Genomic DNA, 25,804 nt, shown 5'->3' with positions numbered 1-25,804 from the left:
TGGCTGATCTGTCGCTGCTCAGTTCCACATTCCCGCTTTCTCCCCATAACCCTCAATCCCCTCTCTTATCAAAAACCCATCAACCCGCGTCTTAAAAATATTTAGCGAGGCAGCCTCCACCACTTCAACGGGCAGAGAATTCCAGAGATTCACCACCCTTTGAGTGAAGAAGTTCCTCCTCAATTCCGTTCTAAACCGCCCCCCTTTTATCTTGAGGCTGTGCCCCCTAGTCCTACTGTCTTTTTTGAGCGGGAAGAGTCTCTCCACCTCTATCCTATCCATCCCATTCATCATCTTATACGTCTCAATGAGATCTCCCCTCATTCTTCTAAACTCTAACGAGTACAAGCCCAGTTTATTCAGCCTCTCCTCATAGCTCAACCCCCTCAACTCCGGTATCAGCCTAGTAAACCTCCTCTGCACTCCCTCCAAGGCCAAAATATCTTTGCGCAGGTGCGGCAACCAAAACTGCACACAGTACTCCAGCTGCGGCCTCACCAATGCCCTATACAGCTGCAGCAAGACCTCCCTACTTTTATATTCAATCCCCCTTGCTATGAAGGCCAGCATCCCATTCGCCTTCCTGACCACCTGCTGCACCTGCAAGCTGGGTTTTTGTGACTCATGCACAAGGACCCCGAGGTCCCTCTGCACCGTCGCCTGCTGCAGTTTTTCACCCTGTAAGTAATAGTCCTTCCTACCATTCTTCCTACCAAAGTGGACCACCTCACACTTGCCAACATTAACTTCCATTTGCCATTTCCTGGCCCATTCGCCCAGCCTATCTAGATCCTTCTGCAGACTCTCCACACCCTCCGCACAATTTGCCGTTCCCCCAATCTTGGTGTCATCAGCAAATTTCGACACCCTACACTCGGTTCCCTCCTCCAGATCATCTATATAAATGGTAAAAAGCTGAGGCCCCAGCACCGACCCCTGGGGCACTCCACTAGTCACCATCCGCCAATCCGAATAGCACCCATTAACCCCCACTCTCTGCCTCCTATTTGACAACCAATCCTCTATCCACGCTAACACCCTACCCCCAACTCCATGTCCCTCGACCTTCTGCAATAACCTCTTGTGAGGCACTTTGTCAAACGCCTTCTGAAAATCTAGAAAGACCACATCCACCGGCTCTCCTCTATCCACCGCCCTAGACACATCCTCATAGAACTCCAGTAAATTTGTCAGACACGACTTCCCTTTAATGAAACCGTGCTGCGTCCGCTCTATCAAGCAATTCCCTTCAAGCTGCCTCGCAATTTCCTCCTTAATGACAGATTCTAACATTTTACCTACCACAGACGTTAAACTAACCGGCCTATAATTCCCCGCCTTTTGCCTGGCACCCTTCTTAAACAACGGCGTAACATTAGCCGTTTTCCAATCATCCGGCACTTCCCCGGAATCCAGCGACGTCTGGAAAATAACCACCAAGGCATCCACTATCACCTCCGCCATTTCTTTCAGAACCCTCGGATGCATTCCGTCCAGTCCTGGGGACTTGTCCACAATCAGCCCCTCCAGTCTATCAAGCACCGCCTCTCTAGTAACAGTAATGTCATTAAGACCCTCCAGTCCTACCACCTTTTTTAATCTCTTGCTTATTTTTGCGTTTGGTGCTAAAATAAAGTTCTCAAGGGATTAAGGGAATTGAATGTGACATGGCAACAGGAGTAGGCCAATCAGCCTCTCAAACCAGTGCCACCCTTTAATGAAATCATGGCTGATCTGAGACCTAAACTCCTTAAACTTCCCTTTGCCCATATCCCCCCATACCTCTGGTTAACAAAGATCTATTCATCTTCACTTTAAATTTATCAATTGAAATGGCTTCAATTGCCATTTATGGAAAAGTGTTCCAAACTTCTACCAGATTTGACAGGTATAAGTGTTTCCTAATTTCACTCCTAAAAGGTCGGACTCTGACCTCTGGATGATGTTCCTTTGCCCTGACTCCCCAATCAACTGAAATAGTTTCTCTCTATCTCTCTTTAATTAATATCTTGAAAACGTCAATCAAATCACTCCTTAACCTTCTAAATCCCGAGAACTACAACCTTATTCTGTATAGTTCAACCCTTGGAGTCCAGTTATTATTTTAATTGATCTGTACTGCTCGAAAGTGTGATCTAAGCAGGACTTTGTATAGCTGAAGCATAACTTGTTTGTACTCTAATCCTCAAGATATAAAGACAGAACCTTTTTAATTACTTTCTGTACCTGTTCATAACATTGTGATGATCTATGTTCAGGTTCCTCAAGTCTCTTTGGACCTTTATCTTCAAGATTTGCCCTGTTTAAAAATAATTTTTAGGTCCTAACAGGTCATGATCTTCAACTTTATCTTTATTTATTGTGAGGGACATTATCAGTTGCGTTCCAGAAATCTATATAAATAACATTCGTAGACACTCCCCTGAGCACTGCTGTACTTCACCTCTTCAAAAAATGTTTTCTTCAGGCTTGTCAAGTATGATCTATCCTGTATAAATCCACACTGGCTCTCACTGGCTGAATTTCAAGGAATTCTGTCTCTAGTAATTTTCCAACAACAGATAAGCAAAATTCCCTTGCATCCCACTCTCAACTTTTTTTAAATAGAAGAATGATATGTGCAATTTTCCAATCTAAAAGAACAGCTCATGGTCAGAGAGAACTTTGGAAGTTACGACATTTGCAATTTTCTTAACTATATCCTTTTAAACCACGGAATGGAAACCACCTGATCTTTACAGTCTGTCACTCCTTAATGTTATTATTTTCTGTATTTTGTCTTTCTGTTAAGAATTCATGGATTATCTGACATTCTGTCCTCTACTGTTACTGTAAATATTGATGCAAAGTTATTATTCAATGTTACATAGCAAAATATTGCAGACACTGAAAATCTGAAAATGCTGGAAACCCTTAGTAGGTCTGGCAGCATGTGCAGAGGGTGGAATTTTCCTGGATATCAGCAAAGGCTGATAGCAAGTTGGGCAAAACTTTGGCAACTTTCTCTGCCATATCATTTGACACACGTGCTCTGAAACCTCAAAGAGCATGTCCTGTGACGTCACGCTGATGGGCAGGATCTGATTGAAGTCACCCTGCCAGAAACATAGTTTTTCGAAAATTGGGGCACCATTTTTAAAAAAATAACCTCAGTGCACAACAGTTCACCAGGAATGTTAACATTTTAGGTCTGTGACCTCATCAGAACTGAAAAAGGTTAGAAACTTAATGGGTTTTGAGAGTGGAGGGACAAGGGAGATTAGGGCCACAATTTTCTAGTCCTACATCCCACTGAAAGTCAATGTATGTTTTGCTGGTTTGTCAAATTTTCCATTCTACCATGGGTGGAACTGGAAAATCTTGACCTAAATGACTGAAATTTCAAGTGCAAAGTCACAGGAAGTGGTAATGGAACAAGTAAAGAAACAAAAGTTATCTCTAAATAAAGTATGAATGGCTGGATAGCAGCTGTACGAATGCAAAGTGATTTCCTTAAAATGACAAGACTAAAGCAGTTTGACAAATAGCAAAATATCATATGGTTGCAGCATGCAGTGCTCTTTAGAGTTTTGGGAAAAAAAAGAGGGATCCTTTCTTTACATGTAATCTAGCAATACCTGTCCTGTGAGAGTTTAGTGCTGATTCAGTGGAAAATATTACAAGTTTTACAGTAATGAAATTCTTCAGCTTGATGAATTCTGCAATGTAGTGCCTGTAATCCAGAGATCTTGAGTTCAATTCCTACCATGGTTCAAGGTTGCCAAATCTGGATGGATTTATTCATAAGAGATTCCAACAGTAGACCATCCACCTTAAACAGTTAATATTTCTATAATCAATAAATTACAAAACACAGTTTTTATTTACCCTACGTATTTAGTCCTGGATCAGTTGCAGCACTGTCCATCGTGTTACTCTTCAATCCCTGGAGGTACCAGGACAGCCCTGGAGGGTTGGCAGCATTACTGCGGTAGTTTGAGAATTTGAATTCAGTTTAAAACACAAGTCTGGAAAAAAAAGCCGGTATCAGAACATAGAATCATAGAATTCTTACAGTGCAGAAGGATGCAATTCAGCTCATTGCGTCTGCACTGATTCACTGATAGAATATGTTACCCAGGCCCTCTCCCCATCTCTGTAACCATGGCTAAATCTAAATTACACATCTTGGGACACTAAGGGGTAATTTACCATGGCCAACCTATCTAACCTGTACATCTTTGGACCTAGGGAGGAAACTGGAGCACCTGAAGGAAACCCAAGCAGACATGGGGAGAATGTGCAAACTCCATACAGATGATCACCCAATGCCAGAATTGAACCCAGGTCCTTGGTGCTGTGAGACAGCAATGCTAACCACTGTGCCACCGCACTGCTCCCATGTTGACATCGTAGTTGAATTTTAGTAAAAACCAGTCTGGTTTATTATGTCCTTTAGGGAAAGAAACCTATTACCCTTGCTGTTTGGCCTATATGCGACTCCAATGACCAATGTGTTTGACTAACAGCATTTTGAAGGTCAGCTAGGAATGGACAATTAATTTTAGTCATTCCACCAATACCCACTTCATTAGTAGAATTGGCAGAGATGAAGGGACAGGCGACCAGTCTTCCTCTTCAGTTGGGAAATGATTGAAGACAAATGGACATCTCAATAAAAAGAATAATTACCAAGAAACTAAACGTCTGTATCTTCCTTGCAGATGATAATGGGAAAGACCGCATCCGAGTGGGAAAGTTAAACCTGGTGGATTTGGCAGGCAGTGAGAGACAGGCAAAAACTGGGGCAACTGGAGATCGACTAAAAGAGGCTACAAAAATTAACCTGTCGCTATCAGCACTTGGGAATGTAATTTCTGCACTCGTGGATGGAAGATCAAAGCATATTCCATACCGTGACTCCAAACTGACACGAATGTTACAGGATTCCCTTGGAGGCAACACCAAAACTCTGATGGTGGCGTGTCTATCTCCTGCAGACAATAATTATGATGAAAGTCTTAGCACTTTACGATATGCCAACAGGGCAAAGAACATCAAAAACAAGCCGAGAATTAATGAGGATCCAAAGGATGCTTTACTCCGAGAATATCAGGAGGAGATTAAACAGCTGAAGGCACTCCTAGCTGGTCAGCTTGGAACTGATAATTTATCTAGTAAGTACTTTTTTTTCCCGTGTTCACTGGAAACCCTATATTCAATTATGATATGAACTGATGGAATCCAAAATCCCATCAGCCAATAAGCAGAAGGCTTTTCCATTGGATGTAGAATGTGTGCCACTTCCAATAGTAAGTTGACCTAGCAGGGAGCTCATAAATCTGTCACAAAAATTTGTTAATTCTTTCCAGGTAAGTGAACCAGCATGGTCTCAGATGAAATACCATTTTTAAGCCATATCAATTTGTGTGAACACTATAAAAATGTTTCAGAAATCATGGTTGGATTTTCAATGCTGAGTCAGCAACTTGACTGCCAGTTTAGTTTTGGGTCTTGAACTCATAAAACGGATAGAATTTTCCCTAAAATATGCAGAGTGACAAAATTGGCGGGAAACACAGCATTGAAGCTGCTGGCTTTCTCTACCGTATTGTTAACCTCTTAGAGACAAAGGAGGCTGTGATTGAGCCCACCCTGCAGCAACTTCGTTTTATAATGATCAGGACACCCTTCTTAAAGGCTGCACCAATACAGAAAATTAAAAATAGAACGCCCCCCCCCCCGACACAACCTCCCACCCATGCTACACCACCCCCCACAGAAAACTCCAAACAAACACCATCCCCTGCTATGGAACACCCCACCCAGCACTTCCTCCAGTCAGTACCCTGGCATGACCCTCTCCCTGCCCCAAACGATGCACTCACCTGAACTCCCCTGGCAGGTTCTGCTCTCCAGATGCTCACTGTTTTAGAACCCTGCTGGTGCTACCTGTGAGAGTGTCTTAAAACTCTGAAGGATAACTTGAAACATTAGTTCTTAGTGGTGTATATTTGTTTGAAATAACATGAAGAACCTTGTCCAGCCCAGTGAGGAATCAGTCCAGTCATTTGGTGTAAACAATTAATAAAGAATATTTACTGAAGGAAATGAAAAGCACATGACAAGAAAGACTGATATACACTATATCACTTAAGTACATTAATAATTAAACACACCATTTTACCTTTTGTTCCCAAAATATACTTACATTCCCTGAACTCACCAAGAAGCCCCTTTTCCTAAATAACTTCCACCTTAGTAACTCTATATAAGTCAAATCCAGCTCACAGTTACCACACAATACACTTTAGTTGACCAGGTCTGCGAAAACATCTTTTCCTAGCGCAGCAAAGATACAAAACTGTCTTTCAGAGGAGAATATCTGCTATCTGCCATGGCTGTAGAGATTGGAAATGGCCTGTCTGAAGATTTTGGCCTGTCTGGCTGTTGGATGGAAAACCAGCCTCCTTCCCTGGTGAGAGTGCTAGCAATTATACTGTTCAGTCACTTTGTGTGCCACCTTGTAGATTCAGCTATCTCTTAAATTCTTTGCCTTTAGAAGTTACCAATTTTGTACAGTCCTACTGATCTCAGGTAAATAATGCTTCTGATATTGCACCTCAATTTTTCTAGATGCCTGCTAATCCTATTACTGGGCAAACTGCGTCTCAGTTTTTTAAAAAAATCATGTTACTTTGTTTTCATCTCCAGTCCTATAAACCTCGCTAAATTCCAAATTCATAACATTCGCCTTGGGAGACCTGTTGTAATGCTGGTGTGAATGGATTATGTAACTGAAGTGGAATTATCAAGCATTGAGGCCTGATAATTAGACGTAAATTTATTACAGTGACAATCCCAAGGTTGAATGTCAGAATTCTTGTTACATCACTGACGGGAGATGGGAACAATCACATCATATCTTTACGTGAGTGTGAAACGTTTTCATTCCCATCGCCGATCCCACCCAATGGAAAAGAGAGCAGAAAATCCCCCACATCATGTTCCAGACATGCATACTTCGACTTTTAATGAGCAAGGTCAGTTATATATGAATTAGGAGCAGGCGTAGACTCAGCCCTCTGAGCCTGTGCCACCATTCAGTAAGGGGAGGCGATGGTCTAGTGGTATTATCGGTAGACTATTATTCCCAAGACTCGGCTAATGTTCTGGATACCCAGGTTTGAACCCCACCATGGCAGAGGGTGGAATTTGAATTCAATGAAAAATATCTGGAATTAAGAGTCTATTAATGACCAGGAAGCCATTGCCAATTGTCAAAAAAACCCATCTGGTTCTCTAATGTCCTTTAGGGAAGAAAATCTGCTGTCCTTACCTGGTCCGGTCTACGTATGATTTCAGAGCCACAGCAATGTGGTTGACTCTGAACTGCCCTTGGGCAACTAGGGGTGGGCAATAAATGCTGGTCAGCCAATAATGCCCATGAATGATTTTAAAAAAAAGATTGTGCCTATGCCAATAACCTTTCACTCCCTCGTTAATCAATAATCTTTTTAGCTCTGCCTTAAAATCTCTGGACAGGATATAAGAACATAAGAAATAGGAGTAGGAGTAGGCCATCTAGCCCTTCGAGCCTGCCCCACCATTCAATAAGATCATGGCTGATCTGAAGTGGATCAGTTCCACTTTCTTGCTCTCTCCCCATAACCCTTAATTCCCTTGTCTATCACAAACCTATCCACCCGTGACTCAAATATATTTAGCGAGGTAGCCTCAACCACTTCAACAGGCAGAGAATTCCAGAGATTCACCACGCTTTGAGTGAAGAAGTTCCTCCTCAACTCCGATCTAAACTGCACCCCCCCCCCCTTATCTTGAGGCTGTGCCCTCTCATCCTGCTATCCTTTCTAAGCGGGAAGAATCTCTCGACCTCTACCCTATCTATCCCCTTCATTATCTTATATGTCTCTATAAGATCCCCCCTCAGCCTTCTAAACTCCAATGAGTACAGGCCCAGTCTATTCAATCTCTCTTCATAGGCTAACCCCCTCATCTCCGGTATCAGCCTAGTGAATCTTCTCTGCACTCCCTCCAAGGCCAATATATCCTTCCGCAAGTGCGGTGACCAAAACTGAACACGGTACTCCAGCTGCAGCCTCACCGGTACCCTGTACAGTTGCAAGGATTCTTTGATCTCTTTTGTGGTTGTCCTGTTGCAAGTAAGAATGGTGAATTTGGCATTCCATTCACTTTTAGTGACACCAGAGACTCCCAGCCACAAACGAAGACTGAGATTTATGGTGACTGCTTCCATTGCCTTTTGAGGAAGAGAGTTCCAGAGATTCATGACCGTCTAAGGAAAAACATTCGTCCCCATCTTTTTCTTGAAGGAGTAATGCGTTATTTTTAAAGTGACCCCCTAGTTCTGGATTCCCCGACAACAGGAAACATCCTTCCACATCCACCTGTCAATACTCCTCAAGAAATTAAAGGCTTCAATCAAGTCACCTCTTATTCTGCTAAACTCTAGTGAATACAAACCTAACTTCTCCAATCTTTCGTCATAAAGCAACCTGCCCACTCCTGGTCTAGTAAACCTCTGAACTGCTCCTAACATTTTTACATCCTTCCTTACATAAGGAAAATAGAGCAAAACTGCACATAATGCTCCATAATACTCTAATCAAAGCCCTTTAGAACTGAAGCATAACCTATATAATTTTATAATCAAATTCCCTCAGAATAAACAATAACATTCTACCATCTTTCCTAATTATTTGCTATACCTGTCAACCAATCTTTTGTGATTCATGCACTAGCACACCCATATCCCTTTACACACAGAACTTTGCAACTTGTCACCGTTTTTAGCTTTTTTAAATTCTCTTGCCAAAACGGACAATTTCACATTTTTCCACATTATACTCCGTTTGCCTGATTTCTGTCTACTCACTTAACCTATCTATGTCCATTTGTCTTATGTCCTTACGTCCTCTTCATAATCTACTTTCATACCTATCTTTGTGTCTTCAGCAAATCTAGCAATGATACATTCAGTCCCTTCTTCCAAGTCACTTACATAAATTCTAAGAAGTTGAGACCCCAGCCATACTCCCTATGACGCACCACTCCTCTCAAACGCTACCAACCCGAAAAAGAGCAATTTATGCAACTCTCTGTTTCCTGTTAGCTAGTCAGTCTTTGATCCATGCAATTCATTACTCCCTACACCATGAACTTTTATTTTCTGCAATAACCTCTAATGAGGAATCTTGCCACATGCTTTCTGGTAATTGAAGTACAATACATGCACCAGTTCCCCTTTATCCACAGAACATAAGACTCCTTTAAAGAACTCCAGTAGGTTAAACATGATTTCTCTTTCATAGAACCGTGTTGACTCTCTGCTTGATTGCCTTGAATTTTTCCAAGGGCCCTGCTATAAAATCTTTAACAATGGCTTCTAACAATTTCCTTCTGACAATTGTTAGGATAACTGGCCTATAGTTTCTTGTTTTCTGACTTTTGAATAAAGGAGATATGTTTGCTATCTATCAATCTAATTGAACCTCCCTGAATCTAGAGAATTTTGGAAAATTAAAATCAATGCATCAAGCATCTCACTAACCACTTTGGATGAAGTCCATCTGGACTAGGAAATTTGTCAGCCCGCAGACCCAACAATTTACCCAGTTAATGGCAAGGAGTTGCTTCCTGCCTAATCAGGAATGGTAGGTGGGGATCCAACCTTGGAGAGCCTATCAGGGCCCCTTATAGCACTCTGCAGCCACACTGGCTGAGCTGTTGATTTGAATATAGAGAGGGGAGAAATGAGGCCACAGCTTTTTTACTAATCATGGGATGTGGGTGTTGCTAGCAGGATCAACATTTATTACCCATCTCTGATTGCCTATCAGAGGTGATGGTGAGCTACCTTCTTGAACTGCTGCAGTCCCTGTGGTGTAGGTATGCCCAAAGTGCTGTTAGGGAGTTCTAGTATTTTAACTCAATGACAGTGAAGGAACGCTAGTATATTTTCAAATCAAGACGGTGAGTGACTTGGAAGGAAATTTCCAAGTGGTGATGTTCCCATGTGTCTGCCACCCTGCTCCTTCTACATATTAGTCATCATGGATTTGAATGGTGCTGTCCCATGAGTCGAGAGATTCGGCTACATATCTTGTAGAGGGTACACATTGCTGCCAGTCTGCATTGGTTTTGGAGGGAATGAATATTTGTGGATGGGGTGCCAATAAAGCAGGCTGCTTTTTCCTGGATGGTGTTGTTGAGTTGATGTCATGGCGCTGCACTCATCCAGACAAGCGGAGTACTCTTTACCACTTAAATTGTGTCGTGTAGATGGTGGACAGGCTTTAGGGAGATGAGTAACTTGCTGCAAAATTCCTCACTTCTGACCTGCTGTATGGCTAATCCAGTTCAGTTTCTCGTCAATGGTAACCTCCCACAATACTGTTAGTGGGGGATTCAGTGATAGTAATACCATTGAATATCAAGGGGCTATGGTTGGATTCTCTCTTGTTGGAAATGGCCATTGCCTGGCATTTGTCAGCCCAAGTCTGGACTGGCTTAATTCAGTATCCGAGGAGTTGTGAATGGTGCTGAACATGTGCAATCATCAATGAAAATCCCCATTTTTGACCTGCAGATGGAAGGAAGGTTCTTAAAGAAGCAGCTGAAGATGGTTGGGCCTAGGACACTACCCTGAGGGACTTGTGCAGTGATGTCCTGGAACTGAGATGATTGACCTCCATCAACCACAACCATCTTCCTTTGTGCTAGTGCTAACTTCAAACAGTGGAGAGTTTTACTGGGTAAATGCCCGTCTTGTAGCTATATGGAGCACTTTGGCATGGAGTATAGCATGTTCTGGAGCAAAAGTCTTCTGTACTATTGCTGCAAAACTGTCAGCCTTTGCAATATCCAATGTCTTTATCCATTTTGTTATCCGTTTCTTGATATCATAATTGAATCGGCTGAAAGCTGGCATCTATGATGCTGGGGACTTCCGATGAAGGCCAATATGGATCATTTACTCAGCCCTTCTGGCAGAAGAGTTTCGCAATGTACTGATGTGCTAGGCTCCCTCATCACTGACGATGAGGTACACGTGGAGTCACCTTCTGTAGTGAGTTGTTTAATGTTAACTACCATTCACGACTGAATGGGGCAGGACTGATCCATTGGTTTGCTTTGCCTTTAATTTACTGTTTATGTTGATTGGCACACAAATTGACACCTCATTTTTTGGTTTGCCTGTTGCTGCTCCTGCATGCCCTCCTGCATTCTTCACTGAACCATGGTTAATCCCCTGGCTTGGTGGTAATGGTAGAGTAGGGGATATGTTGCGCCATTATGTTACAGATTGTGATTGAGGACAGTTGTGTTGCTGCTAATGGCCACAGTCATAGAATCCCTACAGTATAGAGGGAGGCCATTTGGCCCATTGAGCCTGCTCTAAACAATGATCCTGCCCTTTTCCAGTAACCTCATATTTACCCTACTAATCACCCTAAAACTAAGGTCAATTTAGCATGGCCAATCAATCTAACCTGCACATCTTTGGACTGTGGGAGAAAACCGGAGCTCCAGGAGGAAACCCACACAAACATGGGGAGAATGTGAAACTTCACGTAGACAGTGACCCAAGCCAGGAATCGAACCCAAGCATTTAAGAGTCAGTTACATAGCTGTGGATCTAGCGTCATATGCTAGGTCAGACCAGGCAAGGATGCCACATTTCCTTCCCCAAAGTGAACCATGATCCTGAAGCAGTAGTCAGCGTGGGACTGGCACTTTAATAGGCCCAGTAATAGCCACTAATTTGCAGGCAGCTGATGCAACCCTGTCCATATTATCCACATTGAAAATTGCTCAGGGTCAGTATTGTGGTGGGAAACTGATACCAGCAACACAAAATTGTGTGACTCTCTCCTACAATCTCAGCCCCAACCCATTTAAAAATCCTGGTCCAAATCTGTTGCTATGACATATATAGTCACTTATTGAATGAACCACAGAGTATATTTATTACATACTGAGGAAGCAGTCATGCATCAAATTGCTTATGGTTAATAAAGGAGCGTTAATCATCACTGCAATTTGAAATTTTGATAGATGATATTATCGCCAAAAATCTCCGACCTCATCTATGGCTGGGATTCTCCGGTGCCGCGGCAGTGAACAGAGTTTTGGCTGAGTGCCAAATTCCCTGGCAGCAGGGTGAATACAAATGAGATTGGAGAATCCCACCCATTATTTCAGTAACATCATGAACAGGACTTGTATTATCGCATTTATGAAATTTACACTTACAATACACTTCAGTCCTGAGAAAATGTTATGTAAAATTGCTGTACATCTTATGGTCTGAAGGTTACCCCAGTTGCACATGTTATTTTTCTTTTTTAAAATCCTGGCCATCCTTGACGATTTTTGTAATTCGGTCCTCACATAATTCTGTTAAAATAATCTCTTTTCCCCACATTAGTGGTCACTACTATGAACTTTCATTTATAAATATATAAAAAGGAAGAGGCTGACTAGGGTGAACGTTGGACCCTTAGAGGATGAGAGGGGGGACTTAGTGGTAGGGGGTGGGGAAATGGCTGAGGCCTTGAATAACTTTTTTGTATCGGTCTTCACAAAGGAGGACGTGAATAATTTGCCAGGTGTTAGCGATGGAAAGATGGTAGGAGTGGAGGGCCTGAATGACATTGTTGTTACTAGAGAGGCAGTGCTCGAAAGACTGGAGGGACTGATTGTGGACAAGTCCCCAGGACCGGATGGAATGCATCCAAGGGTTCTGAAAGAAATGGCGGAGGTGATAGTGGATGCCTTGGTGCTTATTTTCCAAACCTCGCTGGATTCCGGAGAAGTGCCAGAAGATTGGAAAACAGCTAATGTTACGCCGTTGTTTAAGAAGGGCGGCAGGCAAAAGGCAGGGAATTATAGGCCGGTTAGTTTAACGTCTGTTGTAGGTAAAATGCTAGAATCCGTGATCAAGGAGAAAATAGCGGGGCATCTTGAGGAGAATTGTTTGATAGAGCAGACGCAGCACGGTTTCGTTAAGGGGAAGTCGTGTCTGACGAATTTATTGGAGTTTTATGAGGATGTGTCTAGGGCGGTGGATAGAGGAGAGCCGGTGGATGTGGTGTTTCTTGATTTTCAGAAGGCGTTTGATAAGGTGCCTCACAAGAGGTTATTACAGAAGGTCAGGGGGCATGGAATTGGGAGTAGGGTGTTAGCTTGGATAGGGGATTGGCTGTCAAATAGGAGGCAGAGAGTGGGGGTCAATGGGTGCTATTCGGATTGGCGGTTGGTGACTAGTGGAGTGCCCCAGGGATCGGTGCTGGGGCCTCAGCTATTTACCATTTATATAGATGATCTGGAGGAGGGAACCGAGTGTGTGGTGTCGAAATTTGCTGATGACACCAAGATTGGTGGAACGGCACATTGTGCGGAAAGTCTGCAGAAGGATCTAGATAGGCTGGGCGAATGGGCCAGGAGCTGGCAAATGGAATTTAATGTTGGCAAGTGTGAAGTTGTCCACTTTGGTAGGAATAATGGTAGGAAGGACTATTACTTACATGGCGAAAAACTGCAGCATGCGATGGTGCAGAGGGACCTCGGGGTCCTTGTGCATGAGTCGCAAAAACCCAGCCTGCAGGTGCAGCAGGTGGTCAGGAAGGCTAATGGGATGTTGGCCTTCATAGCGAGGGGGATTGAATATAAAAGTAGGGAAGTCTTGCTGCAACTGTCCAGGGCACTGGTGAGGTCACAGCTGGAGTACTGTATGCAGTTTTGGTCGCCGCACTTACGCAAGGATATTTTGGCCTTGGAGGGAGTGCAGAGGAGGTTTACTAGGCTGATACCGGAGTTGAGGGGGTTGAACTATGAGGAGAGGCTGAATAAACTAGGCTTGTACTCGTAGAGTTTAGAAGAATGAGGGGAGATCTCATTGAGATATATAAGATGATGAATGGGATGGATAGGATAGAGGTGGAGAGGCTCTTCCCGCTCAGAAAGGACAGTAGGACTAGAGGGCACAGCCTCAAGATAAAGGGGGGGTGGTTTAGAACGGAGTTGAGGAGGAACTTCTTCACTCAAAGGGTGGTGAATCTCTGGAATTCTCTGCCCGTTGAAGTGGTGGAGGCTGCCTCGCTAAATATATTTAAGACGCGGGTAGATAGGTTTTTGATAGGCAAGGGGATTAAGGGTTATGGGGAGAGGGTGGGAATGTGGAACTGAGACACGACAGATCAGCCATGATCTTATTGAATGGCGGGGCAGGCTCGAAGGGCTGGATGGCCTACTCCTGCTCCTATTTCTTATGTTCTTATGTTCTCACTTGTTCCTTCTAAGACACAAATACATTGTCGTTCATACGTTGCATATTGTCTTTTCTGCATCCTTGATGTTTACAGATGAATTTATCAAATTCCTCCCCCCCCACCCAACTTGTGCCCTGGACCTCAAAATCTAATGGAACTCCTCATTTGTTTTTTTACTACTGTCCGCTAACTTTCACCAACCCATCTTGACATCACGATTAATCTTCAACACCTCATCCAATTAGTAATTGTTTATAGTGGCACTTGAGGCATCATCAAGGCACTTATGGCTTAAGTAGGAACAAAAGCTATTTATTGATAAAGAGAAATTATATACAGGGATTTGTACTCCAGTGCTGTCTTTGAGCAGCCAACCTAGCTGCTGTCATCCTTGAATGCTTAATACATGCATATCAGATGAATTCTGCCCCAGAGAGGATGCCACTCTCTGGAGTGATTACTCATGCTTGGTTCCCATGGTCCATTAAGCCAGGTAGTCATGTACTACTGTGCTGTCTTAAAGAGACAGACCCCACAATTACGACAGTAATATCCCAATATTCATTTTTGACTTTGTTCATTCTAAAAAGATCATTGATTTGTACACAGGATAAAATTTTGTGAGTATGGTCATGCTCCAGAATGGAATAACTTAAGAAACATCCTATCTTCAGAAAGAGAAGGAAGAAGAGAGGAGGGATATAAAAATAGAGGTGAAACTCAGAGCTAACTCCCCATCATAGTTCAATAGGTAAATGAACATTAAATGTGGTACTTAGCTCAGCAAAGTCCTAGGTTCTGTGTTTGCTAGGTTAATTGATCGCAACTGGAATAGCATTGGGATATCTTAATTGCCCAAAATGAAGGAAGTCACAGTAGGATATTGTTCCCTCTGATGATCACCGCTAACAAACTACTAGAAAATACACATATATACCTAATCACGTGTTCTTCAATCACGTTCAATCTTAGACACCTCATCCAATTAGGTTGAGGACAAAATGACTCTCAACTTCATGGCCACCATGACCAAATACTTTAATAGAATCCCTACAGAGCAGAAGGAGGCCATTCAGCCCATTAAATCTGCACCCACTACAATCCCACCCAGCCCCTATTCCCGTAACCCCACCTAATTTACCCTGCTATTCCCCCCCCCCAGTTTATTATGGCCAATCAACTGAACCTGCACATCTTTGGACTGTGGGAGAAACCGGAAGAAACCCATGCAGACACAGGAGAACGTGCAAACTCCACACAGACAGTGACCCTTGGCCGGAATTGAATCTGGGTCTCTGGTGTGGAGGCAGCAGTGCAACCACTGTGCCACCGAGCCACCCCCAACTTGCCAGAATTCAAGACAGGAATAAATCAGCAGAGTAAGAAAATTGACTGCCAGTTTATCAGTCCATTATTTTACTGTAGAAGTTCTATAGTTTATCAGTTAAACTAACTTTGCTTTCTATTTTGCAGATTATCTAAATAAAGTGCAAATGAGTAGAAGTCAAACAACCATTCAATCCCCTCAGAACACCACTGTTCATTCTGAGATAGAAATTGAAAAGGAAAATATGAGACAGGTTTGTATACGTCAAAGCAAAAGTTAAAATACACTCTCAATCTTTAAATACTCTGTTTAGAAATATGGACTGATTAGTTTTTCTGACTGTGATACTGCTGCTTATTAATGTATTGTCTCAGCAAAAGACATTGTAGTCACCCCAGGCAAGTAACAACGTCCAACAACATCCTAACAACTGGGTTATAGGACTACACACTGATTGTGATGGGAGTGACTTGAAGTACGAAAGTAAAATATCACAGAAGAATAATTTTGGACCAGGTTAAAGGAAACTAAAAGTGCATTTTTTTTCATCTAGATTAAAATGTATAGTTATATTAAAGCACAGCAATGTTGTTGTATCAATCTCATTTGCAGAGTGCAGTGAATTGAAATTTACTACATTCAGCCTTGTGGCTAATTCCTGTGTACACTACTTTGGTGGAGTTGCTAACCAGTGTAATAAAAGACTGTACAGAATAATTTTAATCCTAGGAAACCAGAGAGCTCTTCCCATCTAATACACCAATGTCTCTTTTTAATTTGCAAATAACATTCCAACATCTTTGCAGCTGGAAAAGCAGCGAGATTCCGAATGAAGCTTTATTTGAATTAATAGCGATCGCCTGACAGGCGACAGTCTACCATTGAGTATAAGATGGACAGTGTCAGGCTTCCCCTCACTAACAGTGGCACTGCTGCCTCACAGCACCAGGGACCTGGGTTCAATTCTGTCCATGGGTCACTGTCTGGAGTTTGCATGTTCTCCCTGTGTCTGCATAGGTTTCCTCTGGGTGCTCCAGTTTTCTCTCACAGTCCAAACTTGTGCAGATTAGTTTGATTGGTCATGTTAAATTGCCCCTTGGTGTCACAGGGTTAGTGGGATAAATACATGGGGTTATGAGGATAGGGTCTGGGGGGGGGGATTGACGTTGGGACAGGTTTGATGGACTGACTGGCCTCCTTCTGCACTGTAAGGATTCTGTGATTCTATGAACAGGAGATGGAACAAAACCAACATTAAACTCCCCATAACTGACAGGCATTTTGAGTAGAATGGGAGTCAGGTAGAGTGTCTTATGTCTCCTAAGGGCTTAATCAGAGACCATGCAATTGTCATTTTGGTATTTCCTGCTTATGTTGATGTTAAAGGGGGACATTTTGGGAGACTTAGAAGCATAGAAAATAAAAGCAGGGTAAGCCATTTGGCCCTTTGAGTCTGCCCTGCCACTCATTTTGATTCTGGCTGATTATTGAATTCAATGTCCTGATCCTCCCTTTCTCCCATATCTCTTGATCCCTTTAGTCCCTAGAGCTACATCTAATTTATTCATGAACTCACACAACGTTTTGGCCTTAAATACTTTCTTTTGTAGTGAATTCAGCAGATTCAGCACTCTGGTTTGGGAAATTTCTCCTCACCTCAGTCCTAAAAGACTTAGAACGTAGAACAGTACAGGCCCTTCGGCCCGCGATGTTGTGCCGAGCTATGTCCGAACCCAAGATCAAGCTATCCCACTCCCTTTAATTCTGGTGTGCTCCATGTGCCTATCCAGTAACTGCTTGAAAGTTCCTAACGTGTCCGACTCCACTATCGCCCCAACCACTCTCTGAGTAAAAAACCTACCTCGGACATCCCTCCTATATCTCCCACCGTGAACCTTATAGTTATGCCCCCTGGTAACAGTTACCCCTTATCCTCAAACAATGACCCCTAGTTTTGGAATCCTCACTATCGGAAACATTCTTTCTGAATCTATCCTATCTACTCCTGTTAGAATTTTATATGTTTCTATGATATCCCCTCTTACTCTTCTAAACTCCAGTAAATATAATCCTACCCCCGACTTGGGCCAGTCCTGCAACACTGCCCTACCAATCCCCCCATGGACCAATTACTGGCCTCTTGGACGTGTCCAGGCCAGCTTCAACCACCTCCTCATTCTCCGCCACACCTCAATCTTTCTCCCTCCACTACGGCAGTCCCAATCTCCCGATCCCCCCCACACCACAGATTCCTGCATTACCTTACTGGTCACTGCCTGCCAATTGGAAAAGGATCCATTTATTCCAACTTTTTGCTAATCTGCTAACCAGATTTCTATCTGTCTCAAGACCAGCTGCAATCCCATGCACTTTAACTTTACATAGTAGTCTGCTGTGTCGAAAGCCTTCTGAAAGTCTAAGTAAACCACATCCACCAGTTCTCTTTAATCAACCCTACAAGTTGCGTTCTCAAAAAATTCCAACATATTCATCAAGCGTGATTTCCCCTTTGTAAATCCATGTTGACTTTGATTCTACCACTGCTGTCCAAATACTGAACTATGAAATCCTTGATAATGGACTCTTGCAACTTCCCCTGTACTGACACTAGGCTCACTGGTCTCTAGTTCCCAGTTTTCGCTCTACCTCCCTTTTTGAATAACGGACTTACATTAGCTCCCCTTCAATCTATAGAAACCAGCCCAGAGTCCAATGAATTTTAGAAAATGATCACCAATGGAACTACTTTTTCCAGGGCCACTTCCTTAAATACTCTGGGATGTGGTTTATCAGGCCCTGGAGATTTATCCGCCTTCAATCCCATTAATTTATTCATCAGATGTTAAATTTTGTATTTTTCCAAAGGAATACGAGCAGAAATTATCAAAGATCAAAGCAGATTATGAAGCAGAGCAAAAGTCAAATGTTAAACTGCAAGAAGATATTGAAAAACTAAGAAATTCTTATGAAATGAAGTTGGCATGCATTGAGGCTCTTGACAAGGCCACAGGTAAGCTTCCTTGATTTGGGTTTAAAATCAATTTTATGTTGGCTTTATTGGCAAGCATGGTGGTTGTTTTGTTATAGCTGAACATGACTGCAGGAGTTAGTCATGTTAGATTTGGAAATGCACGCATGTGGACTTTGAGATTGTTGTGTGTCCTACATGTAATAGACATGCACAACAACACACTTATTCACAATGGCTTGATTACAGAGTTGTTTGGGGTGATTCATTTTGTGTTTTTATTTCTATCTTATTTTTCTCCTATATCAGAGAGATAGTTGTTTTTAAATATTTTGAGGCTTCTTCCTCAGATTGGTACATCGCTTTGTATATTATTTTTAAATAATTCTCCCTATGTCATGATGGAGATGCATCAAAACCCTAGGCTACCTCTCAGGATAGATTAACATAATTTTGCTGGCCACCCTGTGAGTGGTTGCCTTATTTTATTTGACCATAAGAGACAATACGATGCAATATATCATTGGAAATTTAACCATACAACTAATTCTTTATTGTTGATTCTTCAAGGTCATGAATTCAATTTTTTGCTGTCTTACCTAGTCATTGGATTCTCAGGACAATGCATCTAGTTCGTGTTTTCATGTATTTGCGATAAATAACCACATTTCACAGCTGTGTAGAGATGATCAGAAAGTTTTAGTCTTCAGTTCTGACATGCTTCCACTTTCAGAGGTGGGACATTAGCTTTTCTTTTGGTAGGGTGGTGACTGTTTGGATGTTGAAATGTAACCAGCTTGATTGACACATCTGGCTTTCTTAGTCATGTGACTGGGCCATGAGGTTGCATCTGAAGGCAGACGTATTTTCGGCAATTCAGTAAAGGCACCCCTGAGTAGACACTAATGAAAATAACCGTCCTTGCTCATGAAATGTGGTGTACAGAAGTGCAGGAAACTTAAATGTTTGAACCAGGAAAAAGGTGTAGAGAATACACTGAGAACCCAGGAACATAGAAACGTTCAAATCTGCCAAAAGAACAGCTACTGAATAAAACAAAGCAACACAGACAAAGGCTGCAAATGAGAAGCAGCTTAGAAAGACACACAGAAAAGTACCAATCTATAAAAAAGCTACTGAAAAAAAAAGCACACACAGGCTACAAGTTAAATTGTTGGCTGCAGAGAAAAGAGGAAAAGAAACGCAGACGTGAAAGGACAAAAGGACTGTAAACAAGGGCTGCAAGAAAATTACCAACTGAGTAAAAGGGCTGCAGTTAAATTTCCAGTCCCATTTTCAGTAACATTGGACAGTGATACGTGGCAACATTGGCAGGTTTCCACTTACAATGGCAAAACTATAAGATTGCATTCCTGATTGCAATGAACAATCCTGAAACAATAATAGTAGCCACACTTTTAACACTGTGGATGAAGGACAACCACAAAATGTATACCACTCTAAATCTAACAGATGAGCAAAGAAGAAGGACCACTGAAAAGTCTTAAGTGTACATTTTGAACCCTGATTGAATGTTACAAATGAACAAATTGGCAAAGCTAACCATGGGGAAGAATACATAGAATGTATTTGGGACAGTTTCCTATAACAATTTGTTGTGGCTCCGTGCATGGGTCTGGCTATTTTGGATCTGGTAATGTGTAATGAGTTAGGTTTAATAAACAATCTCAGAGCAGATAGCAATTGTGGACAAAAGGCAGGATGCAAATACTGTGGAGGACAGCATAGTGGACAGCTGATACAGATGGCCATTGGACATATATCAGCAGATGAGTCTGATGAAGAACTATACTCAGTACAATAGAGTGGTTCAGTCAAGTCTATAGGGGTCAAATGCTTTGGAACTGTTACAATGCTGACCCCAGAAGGAGAGCAAATAAATAAGAAATGTCAGATAGACATTGATGCAATATGCATCATGCACCTTACAGCCCTCTGCAAAGTAGCTGAACATGGCAATCTGAAAATGAATCTTCAAAAGTAAGGTTGAAGCTATATGATGGGACAATACTAATACCAAGAGTCCAAATTAGTCTGAGAGCCCAATGCAATAGCAAGAAGGAAGATATAGATATAGATGGAATTCATCTTAGCTGAAGCAAGTCTAAAGCTTGGACTGATAATCCTAAATGTGCCAACAAAGCACAGGAAACAAAAGCCTTCAGAGGGAGATGGAAAACCTCAGAGGGGGGAGACAATATTCAAGTGAGCCACAAGATAGTTGTAGACCTCGTCAGGGCAATGAAATGCATGAGCTGAGTAAAAGGTTTAGTTCTATTTATATGAAACTAACTGATATATATATATATATATATATATACAATCTTTTTAAAACATTTATTATTTCGTGGCAAGCCCAGCATTTTTTGCCTATCCCCTATTTGCCTTTGAACTAAGTGGCTTGCTGGGCTGTTTCAGGGAGCAGTTAAGAGTCAACCACATTGCTTTGGTCTGGAGTCACATCAGCGGCCAGATTTCCTTCCCTAAAGGACATCTACGGAAAGATGTGCGGGTTAGGTCAATTGGCTATGCTAAAAATTGCCTCTTAATGCCCTGAGATGTGTAGGTTAGAGGGATTAGCGGGTAAATATGTAGGCATATGGGATGGGGCTTGGGTGGAATTGTGGTTGGTGCAGACTCGATGGGTCAAATGGCCTCTTTCTGCACTGTAGGGTTTCTATGATTTCTATGATTAGTGAACCAGCTAGGTTTTATGATAATCAACAATAGTTTTGTAATCACTATTACTGAGACCAATTTATAATTCCAGATTTTATTAATTGAATTTAAGTTCCACCAGCTTCCATGATGTGATTTGAATCCATGTTTCCGATCATTAGCCTGGACCTCTGGATTCCTTCTACAGTGTCATTAATACTTCATGACCGTCTCTCCAATTAATTTTGATCAAGCTTTGAAACTATTGTTTCGAGAGTGTAAAGGAATATATGGTTAGTAATAATACTTGTCTCTGGACAGCACAATAGCATTCACCAGCAAAATATAATGCACAGACAAGTTCTTTTCCGACCTTGTTTTTTGAAATCTTGCAGAGCTATGGTTCTCAGATGTAAGTATCAACAGCTAGGTACCAGATGCTTGTCAAACAAGACTGCAAAGGATGGTCCAAAGAAACTGGATGCTAAAACACAAACTTGCTTTACACTATTCTGAATGGAGAAAAGGTTAGGGACTTGTTAGCAGTTAATCTGTCTGTTCTTCCAATGTACAGTTGGAGAACAATTTAATTAACTTAACTGACCAGCCAAACTTGGCTAAAATACGTCACAGAGCTTCTACCTCATACTATTATAAAACACTGTTATAAAACTCTAAATGGGGAAGAAGTTTGTTCAGGTTGTACGAGTGCTATATAGACTACTTCGAATCTTCAGAGCATGCAGCACCACAGGTGCCACATGCATGTCCCACATAGCTTTCTTAATTGATATAATTGAAAAATTCTGTGTAGCCCCACGTGGATCAATTTGCAGCACTCCCTGCCCTGTTGAATTGATATAAGACTGTGTAACAAATTCCACCCTGTCCCCTCCCAGTTTTTGATTTGCATCTTGTCACATCCCCTGGACATTGTACAATGCTTTAGAGCCAAATGATTATTTTTGAAATGTAGTTACAATTGTTATGTGACAATTGGCACACAGTAAGGTTCCCACAACAGCAAGTGAATAATGACCATTACTATACAAACAGTGCCATGGGATCCTAAGGGCTCACCTGAGTGCAAATCAAATCAATTAACAGCTCTTAAATGACCATGAGAGTTGTTGGGCAAGGTCGCTCTGATTTTTCTGCTGGGGAGCAAGGACTCTAACCCCAGGATAAAATCCAGCCCAATGTTCCAGCAGCCTAGCAAGAACTAGCACCTGCAAAGAATGCACTTCCTATGTTACACTAATTGCTGGAAATGTTAAAGAGCAAATTAATTTTTTTATTTAAACACACCACTTAACTGAAAACATTAGACCCGACTGAAATGTTAAAAGCAAGCAATCCAATTAAACTTCTAGATTGAAAAAGTTTTAGTTACATAGAGATGAAGCTCCGATTTCACTTAGTAACCTAGGTTGTTATCAAATCCATGCATATGTTGGGGCTGTATGCTTTTAAAGGTCTTAAAGGTTGAGGCAGTTAGTTTGGTTAAAATCCTCAGGTATCATGAGCTGTAGCAAAAGACTTCTCTATTATTTTGATCAGGAATATAAATGTCATTCATTCTCTTGTAAAGTAACAACACAAGAATGTGGTACTGATACATAAACACAAATGTATCTCTGTCTCCACAGATGCACCTGAATTTGAAGAAAGAGCCTATGCCCAGGAGGTAACTCAACTATTCAGTGTTGGACTAGCGGATGTGAGTGAAATTGAACAGAAGCTAGATATTGCTACGGTAAATACTCCCATTAAATACGTACACATATTTCATTGAGTTTCTTCTCTAGTTTTATGTTTTAAGATAAAATTCAGGGTAAACATTAGTACCAGTTTCAGAGCAACAGTAAAGAGTTCCTAATTTTTTGTCAAGTCCGGAGCAAGACGTAGAATATCATCAGAGCAGTGACTACACCATTTCTTGTGTTCTAGTACCTCTGAAAATTAATTGAAAATAATTAATTGAACATCTAAATGATGAAGGAGCAAATGGAAAAAAAAAACATTTTAAAAAAAGGAAACAATGCTGTTTGTCTGGTACCAAATGGGTGGCAATTTCAACTGAATGAGGAATGAAAGACTGTTCAGCCATCATCTTCAATACTAATTGAGAAAATGGAAACCAAAGAAGAAATGGCAATTGTTGTAATCATCTAAAGAGTAAATGTTACTTATCTGAACAAAATCAATTTTTCACATCTTCAAGGACTACACCATATTTGTTTTATAAATTGGTTTTGAAGCAGTGCTGATCCTTCTGCTGTTGAAAAACCTGCATAATGCACGTAGGACCCTTGTAAATAAGGATATATGTGACTTTCTGGAGGGCCAACAGTAGAGGACAATGAATCAGGTTGAAATGTAGTGCAGGGGGTAACATAAATTAATGCTTTCTTCAGGCCAGTTTGGGACTGTCGCCCTGTTTAGCCCAAAAATAACCTGTGCAGTTGGGAAGCAAGCCGGAAGATCTTTTCCTGCCTCTCCTCCTCTGTTTTTGTCCAAGATACAATCCGAGTAGAGCAGAGGCTTTCTATTGCTTATTGAATAAGTGAATTCCACAACTTCAGATAATCTGAGTGTCAGGAGCAGATTGCTAGCATTTTCTTTTTCACCCTTTCACCACATAACACACCTTTGGTTCCTGGAGGCAATATGCCTATCAGTAATTAATAAAAAAAGCAATTAAGTTGTCATACACATGCCCCTATCTATCCTTAATGCTTTAATATTAATAACTTGCCTATTACCTACAAACAAAATAAGCTAGCAATATGCATTTTAATATATATGAATGTATTTTTTCAATTCATGTTATTATTCAATGTGGAAGTTGCTGAATTACCTGACAAATGCTACATGTCTCTTTCATAATTTGATTTTCTTGTCAAATTTTTCAAGTTAATTGAAGCAGAGCCTGAAATAGCCATGCAGGACAGCAGCAAAAAAATTACACCGATTAGTCAAGCGCAAAGCTCACCATTAGATCTGCAACTGCTGAAGGAAGAAATCACAGCTGAATGTTCTCCAGCTGGTTCATCACCCGCCACCCTAGATCAGGAGGAAGTACTTGCAAGGTCTGCCCCATAAGTGTGTCTTTGTTACTGTAAATAATGTACATGACTTTGGATTAATGCCGATTATTTATATAATACTATGGGAACACCAGCCCCTGTAAGTTCCCTTCCCAAGTCACACATCATTCTGACTTGGAGCTATATTAGAACATAACAGCATAAGAAATAGTAGCAGGAGTAGGCCGTGTAGCCCCTCAAGCCTGCTCCGCCATTCAATAAAATCATGGCTGATCTAATCTGTTCAGTTCCACTTACCCGCCTGTTCCCCATAACCCTTAATTCCCTTATTGGTCAAAAATCTATCTATCTGTGACTTAAACACATTTAACAAGGTAGCCTCCACTGCTTCAATGGGCAGAGAATTCCAAAGATTCACTACCTTCTGGGAGAAGAAGTTCCTCCTCAACTCTGTTCTAAATTGACTCCTCCGTATTTTGAGGCTGTGCCCCCTAGTTCTTCTTTCCATTCTAAGTGGAAATAACCTCGCTGATTCTACCCTGTCTAGCCCCTTCGTTATCTTATATGTCTCTATAAGATCTCCCCTCAACCTTCTAAACTCCAATGAGTACAGGCCCAGTCTACTCAATCTCTCCTCATAAGTTAACCCCGTCATCTCCGAAATGAATCCCCTCCAAAGCTAATATATCCTTTCTTAAATAAAGGGACCAAAATTGTACACAGTGCTCTAGGTACGGCCTCACCAGTACCTTGTACAATTGCAGCAAGACCTCCCTGCTTTTATACTCCATCCCTCTCACGATAAAGGCCAATATTCCATTTGCCTTCTTGATCACCCCATGCATCTGCAAACTGAGTTTTTGTGATTCATGCACAAGGTCCCCCAGGTCCCTCTGCACAGTAGCACATTGTAAATAATTATCCATTTTACTATTATTCCTTCCAAAGTGGCTAACCTCACACTTATCAATGTTACACTCCATCTGTCAGATTCTTGCCCACTCACTTAGCCTATCCAAATCTCTCTGCAGATTTTCTGTGTCCTCCATGCAATTTGCTTTCCCACTCATGTTTGTGTCATCCGCAAACTTTGTTACCCTACACTCGGTCCCCTCCTCTAGATCGTCTATGTATATGGTAAAAAGTTGAGGCCCCAGAACCGATCCCTGTGGCACTCCACTAGTCACTGATTGCCAACCGGAAAAGCACCCATTTATTCCGACTCTCTGCTTTCTGTTAGATAGCCAATCCTCAATCCACACTAACACTTTTCCCCCAACTCCATGTACCCTTATCTTATGCAGCAACCTTTTTTGAGGCACCTTATCGAATGCCTTCTGGAAATCTAAATATACCACATCCACCGGTTCCCCTCTGTCAACCACACTCATTATATCTTCATAAAATTCCAGTAAATTCGTTAAACGTGACTTTCCCTTCATGAATCCATGCTGTGTCTGCTTGATTGACCCATTCTTTTCCAGGT

General features: G+C 41.7%; 1 protein-coding gene across 3 annotated transcripts in view; it reads left to right on the top strand.

Moving 5' to 3' along the window:
* The window catches only part of kif17 (kinesin family member 17), a 73,633-nt gene that overhangs the window by 30,313 nt on the left and 17,516 nt on the right, over nt 1-25,804 (top strand). For 2 of the 3 annotated variants that reach the window (XM_080215281.1, XM_080215277.1), the window contains exons 5-9: nt 4,704-5,156; nt 15,768-15,874; nt 18,487-18,631; nt 22,918-23,024; nt 24,185-24,360. In XM_080215281.1, coding sequence (XP_080071407.1) covers nt 4,704-5,156; nt 15,768-15,874; nt 18,487-18,631; nt 22,918-23,024; nt 24,185-24,360 — 988 coding nt within the window. The remainder of the gene's footprint in view (nt 1-4,703; nt 5,157-15,767; nt 15,875-18,486; nt 18,632-22,917; nt 23,025-24,184; nt 24,361-25,804) is intronic. The other variant, XM_080215278.1, reaches the window with a different exon arrangement.

The sequence above is a fragment of the Carcharhinus amblyrhynchos genome, chromosome 30 (assembly GCF_965287045.1).
Source record: "Carcharhinus amblyrhynchos chromosome 30, sCarAmb.v2.hapA, whole genome shotgun sequence".
Taxonomy (NCBI): domain Eukaryota; kingdom Metazoa; phylum Chordata; class Chondrichthyes; order Carcharhiniformes; family Carcharhinidae; genus Carcharhinus; species Carcharhinus amblyrhynchos.
Note: the sequence above shows the minus strand (reverse complement) of the source record. Positions and strands in the feature narration are given on the sequence as shown.